Here is a 15895-nt window from a genome sequence, read left to right as displayed (position 1 = left end):
TCCGTATGAAGGAACATTAACCATGTGCTTGCTATGTGGAAATAGTACCAGCGAGTATTGCTAGCACTTCCTTTCCTAATACAGTGAGAAGTCAAAAGCAGAAAAAAAATATCACCCGGATGGTGTGGGAAACTCATAAGACAGGTCTCTGAACAACCCAGAATATCCAGACCCACCCCCACCCCCACCCCCAATTAATCTGTGTCACAGTAGATGGATTTGTGCTTGATCACAGTATTTAATATTTTGATATATCTTTTATTGACTATTTAATAAACATTTTTCTTTCCTTCTCTGTCTTCTTAATTCTTTGTGGCATAAAAGCTTTTCCAGTGTCCTTGTAAATAAAAATCTAAAAGCCAGCTTCTCCTTTGAGGTGACTTTGCTTGGCATCTGCACGATACACGAGGAACAAGCAGCAGCCAAGGCAGCAGGAGAATGTACCTTTCCCCAAGAGCAGGCCCTGGGGCCCTGGACATCAGCAGCGCCAGGTGAAACACAACAGACCACCTTCAGACTGTCTACAGACACATCATCGTGCGCTGTGACTTTTTTTGCATACCACCTTGAACGGGTCTGATAACCCTGTACATCAGGGACTCTCAGCCACTCTGCTGCTCTCAGGAGTGCAGAAGCCACAACAATGGTGGCTACCCACCACCCACCCACGGTCACCTACCCAGCCACCCCATGGTCACCTACCCAGCCACCCATGGTCACCTACCTGGCCTGAAACAGCCACAAGCTTCAGTGTTTGCCATCTACATTCCCTCAGTACTCACGGAGAAAGAGAGGGCTATCACCTGGGAGCAAGTCATCTCATCCCAAGACAGGTAAGCTGAAGATACCCAACTTTTCCTTGCTGCCAAAGGAGCTGGGGTGACTGTCTTGGGCTGAACATCTCAACCCATACGTTTTAATTCAGCCCAGACCGTTTTCCACTCACTTACATCCTTCAAGTACAGTAGCTTCCCACATTTGGGATACTGCATTAGGCTGATAGGCTAACGTTCCTGGTCTCACCGCAGGAGCCAAAGCCAACCTGGCCACCAGGACTCCAGCATGGGGTGGCTGAGCAGCTCCAGCACCCTGGGAGGAACGGTGCTCTCTTCCTTCCCAAGCTCCACCCGTGCCTCACCTCTCCAGCCGGTGCCTCTGAGCAGTCTTGCAGTTTTCCCCTCCAAGTCTGACAAAAGGGAGACGAGGTGACTTAATTGGGCAGCGCTTTCCCATCGCCAGCTTTGTCGTTTATGACACAGGTTCTCCCTTCACACTTCGAAGCATTAGGAACAACCAAGCGCTAAGGAGGCATTAGCAAAGCTGTTCCTTAGTTGTTTTTCTTTTTTCTCGCTTGACAATGAGAATACCATTAAATTTAAGTGGTTCGGGGCAGTGGTTTTAATCTCCCCCTGGAATCAGCTGTCTTTACTGGGCTTGTGAATAGTCCTGTAAATGTATTTTACTACCTTTTTGTGTTTTATATGGCCTGAGTTGTCTGCAGGATGGTGTGCAACTATCCCCAGCCTTTTCTGCTTAGAACTCTGGCTTTTGGTTAAAATTAAAATTGATTTTTAAAATAACTTTTCATCTACCTTGGGAGTCAAAGAGGATCTTGTAATAGCCCAGAAAGAAAACCAGAAGTTAACGGGTAACATGAGAAAACTGGGGTAGATGCTTCGATTTAATCCAGGGGTCACACTCAACCGATGTGAATCAGGACCATGCAGTAGAAATGAAAGGCAGGACTTTCAAGTGATATTTAATTAAGCGGGAAAAGAAGGACAATGTGATATTATTATTTAATTTACTCAGAGCAACATAGGTACTTCATGCTGTAGTCATGACTACTACATTATGAGTACTGTAACAGTAGGAGTTGCATAAAAACATGTGCTTAAATATGTACCTTCATGCCCTTCAGAAAGTACTAGAGTGGCTGTCTACATCTGGACCTCAACTTTCCCATCAGATGTTCCTCTCAGTCTCTCTCAAATAAACAACAGCTCTTTGTGGGAGAGGACCTTTGTAAACAGAGGACAGTAAGGACAGCAGTTTTTGGCTTAAATGTTAAAATGGAATTGATAGTTTCCCAATTGTGAAGATCATCCCAGCTAGGACCCACCGGTTTCAGCCTCAGCAGAGGCATAAAGCTATGACTCAGAAGAAACCTTTACAGCACCTAGGGTACATGTAAGCGTTGAAGACAGAGACTTGCAGTGGGATGGGACCGCAGCATTCATTAGCAGTGCTGCCAGGTGAGTGCAGAAAGCTTTATAAAGTCCCAGCAGAGTGATTTACATTCAGAACTGCTATTTATATTAAAGCTTTTTGGAAGATGCAGATGAATGTTATTCTCTGCTTGCTAAGTAACAACCGACTAGGCACAGCGTGAGCATTGGACTACATGGTCTTCAGAGTCACCTTCCAACCCCAGCTGTCCTGTGACTCTGTGATGTTGTAGGTAAAATGGTAAAATCTTCTTCAGTTAAATACTTCTGCACAAGACAAACAGAGCCATAAAAAACCAGACCAGTGCTATCCTTCCTTTCCAAGAAGTAACCTAAAAATAGTATGGTCATCCCTTTTCTCAAGGGCATTAACAAACAGCTCACCTCTGACGCTATTTAGGCAGCTATAGCTGTTTGACAAGACTTGAGAATTCTGGCAAAAAAAGCAATTTCCAGTTGTTGTTATCCTCTGTGACCAGTGGGATTAGCAGGCAATTCAAGATCAGACAATGCCAGGCATCTGCTGCAGTCCTGCTCCCCAAACAGAATGAATTAAACAGAGTCAAGTGTTTAGCTCAGGCTCAGTCCTCATCCCTTTTTCCAGTCAATATTTAGGCCAAAAAACCTCTCACTTTCTCTTTGTCTCTCTCTCTGTTTCTCACATGCTCTCTCTTTTTCTCAGGCTGGACTCCCAGAGCTTTCCCCACCCATGCTCCTGGGCTTTCACAGCTTTACTGTTTCCCCCCACCCCGTGCTCTTTCCCTCTGTGAACAGGCATACACAACTCCACAACATGACCCATCAGAAATTTTTGATCCCGCATGCCTTGCTCACGTGTTGTTTAAAGGTGGCAGCTGCTTTTACTTCAAAAAATAAACAGCTGTTTCTCATAAGGCTTCCCAGACACACATCCTCAGCAGGTTTCACTGGAGTTCCTACTTTTTGTGTCAGTGCCACTGATGAAAGTGCCGAACGAATGAGATTGGTAGCAAGACTCATCCTTTAAGATCCGCAGAAGTTATCTTCCTTCAGCTTGGTATTTTCCATTTTAGTCATGTCCATTTTAAAAATACACAGTGTTTTTCTAACAGTAGCAGATTAATACTGATAGGTTTTATGAATGAAATTGGTTTTGGAGTGTATTTTATAATAGCAGGGAAATCATGTAATGGTCAGGGAAGGATGAAAATTCAGAAGCTGACCAACCTTATATGGAAAAGAAATGAGATGGAGGATGACAGATTGCCAAAAGGAAATTTAGGAAAAAGATTTGATAAGACCTCAGACTTTGTGAGGGGAATTAGAATCAAATTAGAGCAGAAAAATACTTAGCAGAAAAGAGGTACTAAGCCCTGATGCACTATGGAGACGAAGGGGAACAGAAGGGGTTTTCCAGAAGATGCGAAGCTTCTCCTAGCTGCTGCCCTTTCAGTAGGAAAACCAGCTCCTGGCACATTTTTCTAAGCTGGTATTGCTCAGAAGACATTCATTACCTTCAGTCTCTAAGCAGTCTGGACACACTTTCATTGCCGTGTTTTCCTACCATTTTTACTTCACTGTTTCCTCATTTTATTTTTCCCTCAAAGCAGATGGCAAGTCAGAAAAAAGAGCAGCTTAACCTTAAACATTTAGCAGCATCTCAGTTCTCATGTGTAAGGGCTTTTTCTTTCCTCAAGTACCTCTGGGCTGCTAGATCAAACTGCAGAAATTGTCAAAGCCAGCTAGACTGTACTAAACATTTCAAGACAAACATGTTTATACACACAATAATTTATATGTTACAGGTGCAAAGCAAGGAAGAACAATAGAACGAATACACACGTATAAACACACGGGTGTCTACTTTTGGGAATAATAGCCAGAAGTTAGTTACAACAGTGATACAGATAGGCAAAACATTATCTCAAAGTCAAAATAATATTTTCATCCCAAAGGCAATACTTTACACCGCACTTTCTCAGGAAAAGAGGTGGGTTTTCTTTGGTTCAGAACAATTATTTTGCTCTTGAAAAATACATTGTCAATCTTTTTGAACTAAAAGATCTGCTGGGTGAACAGGCAATTTTCAAACCTCAAATGACAAATTGTTATGCATAAAAATGTACACTCTGTTTAAATAGTTACTTTAAAAGTGAAAAACTCTAGATGAGTCTAACCGTTAATGAAAGATAGCACAGCTTTCCTCCTGTAAAACAAATGCATGTTTTGTCTTCCTCAAAAGTACAGTTTAAACAGAAGAAAAAAAATTATTTGGGAAATCATTTGCACAGTAATATCAAACAGAAGTATTAATTAAGGATGGCCTTTAAAATTTGATCTGCGTTTCTTAACTTTGGTTAATTTCCTGTCTTGAAAAACCGTTTATGGGCATGTTTCTCTATTTTGTCTTCTGTCACCACTGAAATATTTTGGACGAGGGAGAAGCAATTGACTGACGTCTCATGTCAGGCTATTGCATGTGACAGTTTTATAGGCATGCCTGGAAAACATGGCCTTCCAAAAGGTGAGTTAGAAAACCGTGCTCACAAAGTAAGTCTAAGTTTAGTAGTTCTACTAAATAGAAGGTCGAATGGAGTGAGGCTTGAGTCCAGGACTGTTAGTGTTTTCACTAATGGGCTGGATGTTAGCAATGGAGAACGAACTTACAACATTCACCCATAACACCCCAAAAAGCTGAGGAAGAATGAGCATTCAAAATAATCTTGACAAACTAGAGAAATCAGCTCCAGAATGGGATGCAAGTCAATAGGGTTAAATGCCAGTTACGAAACCCACGTGGGAATAGTCAGCTGCACAAACACAGAATGGAAAAACAAGTGACTACCCAGTAACTCTGCACTGAAGAATCCAATGATTATGGCGGATCACAGCATGAACATTAACTATGAGATGTTATGCCATTGTGAAATGGGTGAACATTATATTTGATATATGAATAGGAGCACTGTCTGTTGACTCACAAGGGAACCCTTCTGCTCTGTAAGCTTTGGAAAGCCCCTGCAGCAGAAACTCCATTGGCGTGGAGTGATAGAAAAGATCCCAGCTTTTCTTGGAGACCTAACCAAGCACCACTGAGTATCATATTAATGCAGTAGGGTTTTGAAAAATACGTAAGAGGCGTTCTTACTGAGTTCCCTTCCCAAACTTAATCACAGGTTAATCTGAAACAGATTTTACTTGGCTTGGTCAATGAAGGCCACTGGGTCTATTTCAATGCATCCGGATGAATGACTTTGAGGATAAAGTGGATGCCCCCATTCCTTGTGGACAAATATGCATCCTAAAGAAGTTCCACGGATTTTCTGCAGCTTTTGCAATACTAAATCTGCTCTCACAAATAATTTGTGCTCATTTTGTCGTGTCTTTCCTCTTCAAAGTCAACTGGAAAATGAAACCTTATCAGCAGAAAAGCAATCCTTTCTCACACACGTCTTCAGGAAAGAGCATTTCACTAACACTTTATAGACAGTTGTGGAGACTGACATAGTGTAAGGCGTTGAGGGAAGAGGAGGTGTCCCTGCTTATACAAACAGTTTCAGCTGGCTGGAAACTGGGTCTGTACCACAGCAACCCTAACTAGACGACACACCTGTGCTCATATAGCCCAAGGTATGTATCCACCATCATGTAATTTTCTGCTCAACTCCTCGCTTGACTCTATAAACTTCAAAAAAAGAGAAAAGAATAAACATTCCGACAGACTTTATTACATCTGCCAACTGTGTGTAACATTTCCTATTTATATAAGAACGTTTTACTATTAGAAACCAACAGTTTCTTGAAAGCAGATTTTCGCGGGATATTCAGCTCCATTTACCTTCATTTTACGCTGCAGGCACAATTAAACCAAGCTCTTGTATTGTGGGTTAAGTCATGGAACATTTTCACATTAAAACTGAAACGATATACAGGCTTTTGCTGAAAGCATTGTCAGATCAGCGCTGGAAGATTTTAAATCAGGCAATGTCTATGAATGGCTGTATGAATAGGTCTTTTGTGGTCCTGTCATTTCTCAGGCACAAAGTCTTTGTAGCAAGCAAAATATTTTGGCCATTCACGTTTTACTGTGTGATTTATATCATTGTCCCAAAGCCCTTTGTGAATTTAAAATGCTGTGACCATGTTTTCCAGAAAGGAATGCTTAAATATAGGATTCCCAGATCCTCATGTAAGTTCTTAAATGTGGCCCTGATCCTGCAAATACCGACACGGATGCTTTCAGTTAAACATAGGATTGAATTCTGGCAGAATCAGGGCCTAAATAAGCTGCCTTTTCAAAAATACCAAGTAGTTTCCAAGGACCACTGCAAGCCGCAGAGCACAGAGGCAGGACTAGGTTGCATAGTCCTGCTGACTTCAACGGGATTACTCACATGTTTAACACCCTTGCTGGAGCATGTCCTTTCCGAGAAGCACTGGCTCCCTCTGCCTCAAACGAGAATGGGTTCAGGCTCTTAAAGCCGCAAAGCAGAAACCTGACATGCATGCTTAGCTCCGTACACTTGATTTTGACCGCTGAAGGTAAATACACGTTGCTACCTTTTTCTTCGATGAAGCCCTAAACCTAAATGTATGCACCAGCTTTGGGCAGGAAAAGGTCATGCACTAACACACTTTGCTAACTAGTCCCTTTACTCATTCAGTGTCTAAGCAAATAAAACCAAAATTGATGTATTTTTAGAACGCGGGCGTTTTTTGTTGGTGTTTTGTTTGGTTTTTTTTAAAAATCACCTTAAGAAAAGTGATGAATTATCAAAAATTACAATTCTAAAGGCTATGGATTTCTACAGAATGTTCAAATACAGTCAGTATTGACCTGATTAACACTTTACTCCCTAAAGCAGGAATACTTTATAATGCATAATGCTGCAGGGAACCTTCAAGTAAAAAGTGAAAGGATATTTCTTTGGATGCTCCAAGCCAGAAGATACGGTTCTGAACTCACAGTTTAGGAAAGTTGTATTTCAGTCAAAGTGGAAGATGATTTAGCTAGACCACGCCTACGCTGAGCTGCTCAAAAAAAGGGCAGCATATAAGGTAAGTACAGTGGTAGCCTTAATCTTCTTTACATCTGACATCCTCTGGGGACAACTGGAAACCAGTTGATTCTGGATACAATCGGCAGCCAGAGACTGTTAGGATGTAAAAACGCTATGGTGGTGGTCTCCTTCCCCACATCACATGATACAAGATCTACACTGCAGCTAAGCTGATTTCAAGGCTGTCACAAATCAAGTCTAGCAGGCCAAGTGTCTACAGCTGTGTAGTGAAGAATGGGGACAAGTACAGTGCAAGGGGATTACAGCAATATGTCATCGAATACTACCTCAGAGCAAAGATTTCAGCTCAGTGTCTACAACAAAGCCTTTCTGTTTTGCAGTTTATCTCTATTAGAAGCGTCAGTCTCTCAGTTTCTCAGCCAACAGATAGCTAGATGTCACCAAAGAGGTCCTCTGGCTCACAAGTGTTTTCCAGTGTTTCAAGATTCATCAGATCCGGGGAATGCTTGCCCAATGTCTTCTGTGAGGCCAGACTGGGTCTGGAAATATAAAACAGAGAGATTTGATACAAATTCAGATACAGATATAAACAATCCCAACATATACACAGCCAAGGTAACCACTTAATAGTGTATTTTGAGCTTTTTGTTAAGGCTACATGTAAGAGAAAAGTGCTTTTTTGTAAGCGCTAATTACTTCTGAGAGGGCAATGGCAAAACAAACAGATGAAACTCAGCTTATAAATGTCAAGGCTTCAGCTATTTCGTTACGAATGTTAGGACCCTGAGAATGACCATTTCACCCACAGTTTTCACATGGAAAGCTAGGGAGAGCCAAATGCAGAAAATATGCAAAGGATCTGCTCTGCTGCTATTGCACAGCATGATGCTCTACTAACTGCTCTTTATTTTTTCCCTGGTGCTAAGCACATGTCTGTTGTCCATCAGTTTGACACGGAGGCACACGAAGAATCTGAGTTGTCTCAAAGGTCCACTCCCCGAAGGTGCAAGCCTCTCTCCCAAACAGCAGAGCAGAAGAAAACAAAGGCAAAAGAAGAAAATCCTTTCATAATACAGGAATCCACAGGGAATACAGGGACTTTCAAATCCATGGCCTTTCCCCCTATGTACGTTGTGTTTACATTTGCTATAAATGTATGCAAAGAGAAGCACTTGCCGTTCATTGGTGTGTATGCTGAGGTGTGCGTTTGCACTCGTATAGCTGGGCATCACAGAGCCCTATCTGAAAACTTCAGGCCTGAATCAGACATCCATTGCACTGATTAACGTGCCACTCCGCATCAATCAGTCCTACTTAGCACACCTTTGGCTGCCCTCACCAACGTAGACACTTTAAATGTCTCTTGGCTATAATGGCTCCTTGTGTTTCTCAAAAACCCATCTTCACTGTTTCTCCTCTCTCAATGAGACACCACTCTGGTAAAGACAGCTCGTGTTTCCAAAGATGGTGGCATGTGCAACAGATTCTGATCCCCACAGGAATTAATCTTATATGCGTAGGCCAGATCTGCAAAAAATCTTTGAATCCTGAAGAGTCAACTTTGCTTTTGCAAGCTTTAAGAGAATTATCAGTCACAGATAAGGGTGTTCTCAGTGACAAGATACACCAGGTTGATATCACTAGCTGCTTTGAAAATAAGACAGAATCTCTTAATCTTGGCTCAGTATGCCCTAGGGAATCAATGCAGGAAGCATGGAACAGATGTGATGTGCTGGTATTGTAGGATTTTGGACCGGTTGAAGTTTCATAAGGGTTGATGTCTTCATGCCCAGGTATATTCCAGTGGTGTAATCCTGACAGAAGGTGAAAAATTCATGTATTACCAAGGCCAACACATGAGCCACCAGGATGGAAAGAACTAGACAGAAGCGATAGAAAGTGTTACTCTCAAATGCTGCCATATATGGGGGCTTAGTGCAATGAGGCATAGGATCATAGACTCATAGAACCACTTAGATTGGAAGAAACCTTTAAGATCAGCAAATCCAACCATTAACCTAACACTGCCAAGTCCACCACTAAACCAGTCCCTAAGAGCCACACCTACAAGTCTTGCAAAAGCAATCTTTACCTTCAGACTAACTCAACCACTTGCCGTTAATTGCTCCATGTTGTAGAGCCAACATAGTTACAAAAATTCAGTAATTTTTCTTCTTTTTAAAGAATTTCCAACAGATTCGGAACCAAGTTTCCCAGAACCCCTACCCAGAAATCTCTAGGGAGCAGAAGGTTTTATAAAACGTTGCAGTCTTCAAAGTACAATAAGTTTCCTAAGACCCCAGCCACTGCATGATTCATAGCCTCTCACACCTCAAGTTTGTCAGGCCCTTGGAGGTTCAGAGGTTTCACCACGATGTTTCCTGCTGTGGACCTGAGGAATGATTTTCATTTCAAGGTGGAGCCCCCTGTGTTCCTGGAGAATCAGCAAAAGCCCAGTAAATGCCGATTCTGGAATGCTGTCACTTCCTAAGAGCTCTCTGTTATTCACAAGGGTTTCCTCACCATGCTATCCATCACTCCAGCTCTGCAAACCATGGTAAAGTCAATGTACTGGTATATCCAGATTATGATATTTTCTTTCTCTGGAAGTCTAACTAGCGTTTTCTGTGAATTCTTCCAAAACGCTTTCCTTCAGGTCCGAATAAATTGTGTCCAAGCATATTTTTTTTCCTGTTGGTATGCAGTGACATCTAGACAGACGGGTGTCTCATCAAAAGTCACTTGGACTAACTGTGGAACAAACCTGCCAGAATCAGACCCTTAGCCAATGACCTCTGGTCATCAGGATCAGATCACTCCACAGCCAGCAGTCAATTTATTTGTACCATAATTTTCTTTCAAATATAGGTAGCATACTCCAACACAGTGTGATGCTCAAGGTTACTTATTGAAGGCGTGTTGTGCCTTTACCTTTCTAAGTCTGTCTAAAGCACTAAGACTCCAGTGAGAATGTATGTAAAACACACAGTATAAAGCCACACATTGATAATTTTAATTAATTCTGAAAGGTCACATCAGCAAATAAATTAGGCTGCGAAGACCTCTGTACTACCACAGGCTACTTCAGGCAGTGGAATTTTTTTTTTTAGAGCATATCCTCATACGCCATACAGGCACATGACTAAAAGACTTCCGGGACTCCACATTTGTGGACTTTGAGGTTTCACCTATCCCAGCACTTTCTGATTTTGAAAAGCAAGTCTGACAGTGCTTAAGCAACTTCAACAACAATTTTATCCTCATCGGCTAAAATAACCGTTTTCAGCACCATACACGAGATCACAGCTATAAGCCAAATCACTGTGGAGTCTCAACTTTACACAGCTAGGACTATTAAGCTTCTGTGTTCTTGTAAGAACATGGTCCTCATTTAATCTCCACAAGCTGTATTACCATGCCTGTGAATAAACCCAACGACACTTGCAAAGTGGAAGCATTGGGCTCTTTACATGAAGTTCACAAGCAACTTAACTTTGGTTTTAAGACTTGATGATTCCTATTTACATGGCAATTATTCACTGAATGGCAACAGCTTGCTTTGTGCTGTGAAATTATTTTGAACCTTGGATTCTCACTGAAGCTGTATTACCATACGCTAATGCATAACTGACTTAATTTCTTTAAATTGCAGTGAGTTGTATAGTCCTCTCTTGCCAAAAAGCCTGCAAGTAAGGCATTCTTGAAAGTTTATTCTTCTGTTGGATCACTTTTTGAAGTCTTGCCTTTTGGTAAACTTAAACTCCATTAACACATCTGGAGAACTGCTGACTGTAAGAGATCATTTCATATTTCCTGACATTTAGTTCAAGCCCTTCATAAATTGAGACAGAAGACCAGATCCACAGCTGGTGTGAATCACTGGAGAACTAATAATGTCAGTGGAGCTCTGCTGACTTCCACCAGCTGAGATTCTGGCCCAAGATTTGGAAGAAAGTGGTTACATTACTTGGTATTTCTTTCCACAGCTGAGTAACAGCCATAAGAAACAGAAGACACACAACACTTCAGTACTTAAGTAAACAGCAGAGAAGCTCAAAGCTATGCAGGGTCACGGTTTTGCATAGCTTGGGAGAAAATCCAACACCTTTTGCAGTAGGACAGATGGACCACTCCCATCTGTTTCTTGTGATCAATTATTCCTGAGTTCACACAGACCCCAGAGAAGATCTGCACAACGTCGTTCCAGCTGCAACAGACCACCAGTTCCACAAGATAATGTTTGTGAAGCCGTAGAAAGTAGAAAATAACCTCCTACGTGACTGCTACGAATGACAGGATTAAAAAGATCTTTGTAGTGGCAAAAAGATCACACAAGTTGTAGTTGCACTGAAGGAAAATCAGCTCCAACATCAGCACAACTGCTCCTCACCAGGTACTTCTTGCTGGAAATAAGAAATGTTCTCGCACTTAGCTATGCTTGTATTGTCAGCCTAGCACATTACAGTTACAATTTTTGTGTTCTCCAGCAGCTCTCATGGGATTTGAAAAAAAAAATTAAAAAAAAATCCTTGTAAATTAACATAGCTAGAAAAGTTTCCCAAGAAACTTAAGCAATCTAGGAGGCATAGCTGTCTCCTTGGACCACTACATTATTTTCCTCATTTTTTAGAAACTGAATTAATCAGTTCCAATCAAAAGTCGGCATTTTACTAGAAGAGGAGATTTTGGCTCTCCCAGAAGATGTGTGGCGGTGTTTTAGGAAAAGGCTGAATTTCTCAGCGTGCATATCTTTCCTTAGCCTGGTTTAATGCTTCAGTTTTGTCATTAAACTGAAAAAAAATGAAGGCTTAATACCATGAGCAGATATTAACAGGGGATATAACCTGATATATACTTTCTTCGGTATCATAAAAATAGGTGGCAGCAGCAGCTTATAAACAGAGAATTGGTAGCCATTGCAGCATAAACATAGGAACAAAGGTGAGGCACCTCAAACACTAACGAGCGCTCACATTGCAACTGGCAGGGTGAAAGCTCAGAGCAGCATTTGTGCTCCAGAGATGGTATTTTCAGTTCACCCTGAGAAAAGAACTTGGATTCTTTGATTTATAAGCAATCTGCAGTCTTGGCTGTATAAACATTGTCTTCACAGAAGGTCCTCAGAAGAAAGGTGCTCATCAGCCATTGTTAATAAGGATTGTGAAAGGAGCTCATGGCTCATGGCTATACGTAAAACCTTGGCCTTGAATAACCAATGCCCTGTGGTGCAAGCTCTTGGGAGACACCATATTGATTGCCTGTGGCTACTGGACAAAAAGAAGAAACTTCAACCATGAAAAGAAAAAGAAATGGTGTAACAGAGGAGCGGGGAAAGCCTCTTATGTGAATAGATGCCTCAAGTACACTGTGTGCAGACAGACCCCTTTAAAGTTGGGTATCAAAAATGTAAGGAGACTAAATTGAAACTACATCTGATTAAAAACACAGTGACATTCCCCTTTACAGAAGTGCTACCAGGATTGTAATTTAAGGTCAATTATAAAGGCATTTTTATTTTAAATTCAATTTATAATGGAAAATCAAACTCAGTAATTTGGTTTAGGTTTTGGCAATATTATGAGCATTCAACTTCCAGATATAGTCTACTCTGGCATTTATTCCTAGAAATAATGTGAAAACAAACCCATATATTTCTAATTGATCTTGCAAAAGAGGAGAACTTGCTGGACACCCTCACCTTCATGATCTGAAATTACAGTTGATGGGCTTTTCTCTAAGCTATGTCATTGATGAAACTGAAAAAAATTCTGCCAATTTCAATCATCTGAAGAGATCAGTGGTGTCAGAGATCATCAGAGCTCAAGCTGTACCTGGCCCCGACACAAATTCACAGAGGCTAGAGAAAAATACTTAGGAAATAGCTGAAAAGAATTATTTCTAGCTTAAGGGATACTGTCCCATCCCTCTTAGAGAACCTTCCATGCGTGGCGTTTTCCTACACGCAGTGTATTAAGCAAACAGTCCAGTCTCAGTTAACGTCAGCAGACAGATAATAATAAGCAGCTTGTTCAATTACACAGTTAATGAAGAATATTTTCAATGCAGCAACCACAAATTTAATGTTCAGCCAGGGAATCAACGTTCCTTAATAAGCTTCCACCTCTGGCTGAAAGCCAAGCTGTAACTGCACCTGCATTCATCACAGCCACTGCGCAGTAAGATAAGTCTGTAGTTCCCTCAATAAACAAAACTCAAAGCAAAACTTCAAAAACCAGGACACTGTCTTAAGCTCATGCAAGCACCACTCTTTGCTCTCTAGAACTAGAAACTATCAAATAGGGGACAATTTTGATTTATGCTTATACACGCTCTTTTTCTTTACATATCCCTGGAATCCTCCAGAGGGAAAAAAGTGAACTAGGAGTCCCCGAAATGTCACAGAAATTGGTATAGTGATTGTGGCGAGAACAAATTCACTAACAAATCTGCTACACTGAGATGATACTCATACATCTCCTATTGATATAACTTTTAATATTGATATAACTTCCAATGACTGTTTAGATCTGTTCTCAACATTATTAATAATCCACTCTATTTAGTCCTACAAAACAGAAGTCCAAAGATCCTCAGAGAACAGTATGTAATGTCCAAAACGGCTTCACAGACAACATGTCATGTAAACAATACTGACCGTACTTTTTTATTCAGTTGCAAATTCCCAATTAACTTCAGTTGGCGTAGGTGCAAGTCCTTATTTCAAGAGAGCATTCCAGTTTAATAATATAGTCTTGGATCTTTATATCTGACTGAATGCACTTGCAGATGCTTACTAACAAAGATCTACTTAAAAATGTAATAATAGACGTCACTTATAAAGGAAAGCCCTAAACCATGTTTGTTTTAGACAAGTGGCACATATTTCTGTGGCTCAGTTCCACTTAAACTCCTTCTTGCTTAAATAAACTGGACCAAACTGCCTTTGAGGAACATACTAGCACCACTGCCTTCACTGGGAAAAAAACCCACAAATCTCTTAATCATAGCTACAAAAGCACATAGTAAAGGAAAACTTAGTTTGTTTAGGAATTTTGTCAAGGTCTTTCATAAATCCAGTACATCGCAGATTTATTGGCAAATGCTAGAAGCCATTCCTCATAGCCATTAAGAGCTATTTATCACATATACATTTATATAACACCAGCACCGGCTAAACTGTGTCATAACCCTTTTCCAGGCTGTCAGACCCTGGAGCTGCTCTCTCTCCCTAACCCTTTCTTATCCCCTCAGGGTGATCACAAACAGTAGCCAGAGACCTAAGGGGGCAAATAAAAATCCCCGAACCAATTTTTCATGTAGGAAATGCGTGTCCTCCTGCTCCCCTGTCTGCTGCCCTCCAGGACAGAAGGGGTCGAGATGGCTGTTGCACAGTGGTGGAGCGTGGAGGGGCAGGTCTTCCACCTGAAAATCTGAAGCCTGCAGACAGCAGCTACAACTGCAAAGCCACCTTGAATCAAATCACAAAAAACAAGAGCATTTAACTGGAGGAAAACCCAGCAACCCTAAAACCTAGATTGTGCTTCAGATGTTCCATGTCTTTTCCACTCCTTTCCAGTACTGAGGCTCTGTTTAAATCCCAATGAATTCAACAGGAGCTAAGCGCTTGCCTGAAGTTTACAAAGCTTCCCGAACCTGAAGTTGAAAGAAGCACTTGTTTACAAAGCTTCCTGAACCACAGCTTCAGCTCGCAACTCTCGGGGGTCTACCCTTCGCACTGACTGCTATAGAATGAAACCCACAACTTCACAAATTAATAAAATTTAAGTTATTCTTAAAGAAAAATGGATTAGTCCCGCATTCATAGGATGAAAAGTTCCCTCTTAATACTAGACTGGGGTACTCTTTTTACTAAATTACTAGGTATAGCTAAAAAAATCCTCTTATCAGAAGGAGGTAGGAGAATCGACGGACATAATCCTAAAAATGATCTTTTAAAAACTCCTATAATTGAATTAGGCAAATACTTTCTCCCTGCTGAACAATCTGTACACATATACTGGTGCCCCAGCAGAAACCTATTACTGCCCAGATCACCCACTATCCACAGATCTGCTGGGCAGGTTTTGAATCATTCACTTTAATCAGCTTATTGCAGAAAACCACTCTGGGTCGGTACAGTGTACGGATATGACTTAAGTATGCATTTTCTGATGACAAAATGCACTTAGAAAGATAAAGTAGCAGTGAGTTATTAATAAATCCGGAAGCAGCGAATTGAATAAAATGGAAGGGGTTTTCAATTTACAAGTTAAGGTAGAGCAGATAAAGTATAATAAGCCTTTTTTTCCTCCCTGTAATAGGTCTTTATTGAGTAGAAAATTGTTTTAGTACTGATAATTGTACTTTCCTTTCTGCCGTCTCTTAACTCCTATTCAGCCTCTACTATGTTCCTCCTGCCCCCGCCGTAGCCACAGATCTGAACTCATTCATACTTGGCTGAAATAAGATCAAACCTTTGATATTTAACATCAAATCCCTGCCTACAGTGACACCTGTGAGAGCTGCAACATGTTCAAACAGCAGTACAAAAAAAAAAAAAAGGGGGAAGGGGGTGGGTGGTGGGTGGGGTGCCTGGGACACAGCACATTCAGCCCTTTGAAAACATAAGGAGAAATGTAAAAATAGGAACAGTGGCTGAGACAGAAC

General features: G+C 41.1%; 1 protein-coding gene across 2 annotated transcripts in view; it reads right to left on the bottom strand.

The window, feature by feature from the left end:
• Positions 1–3326: 3326 nt before the first annotated feature.
• XRCC4 (X-ray repair cross complementing 4) overlaps positions 3327–15895 on the bottom strand; it is a 177218-nt gene continuing 164649 nt past the window's right edge. For both annotated transcript variants that reach the window (XM_037374165.1, XM_037374166.1), the window contains one exon: positions 3327–7767. In XM_037374165.1, coding sequence (XP_037230062.1) covers positions 7659–7767 — 109 coding nt within the window. In that variant the 3' untranslated portion in view covers positions 3327–7658. The remainder of the gene's footprint in view (positions 7768–15895) is intronic.

This window comes from Falco rusticolus, chromosome Z (genome assembly GCF_015220075.1).
Source record: "Falco rusticolus isolate bFalRus1 chromosome Z, bFalRus1.pri, whole genome shotgun sequence".
NCBI lineage: Eukaryota > Metazoa > Chordata > Aves > Falconiformes > Falconidae > Falco > Falco rusticolus.
The sequence above is the reverse complement of the archived record's forward strand: the minus strand, read 5'-3'. Positions and strand labels throughout refer to the sequence as shown.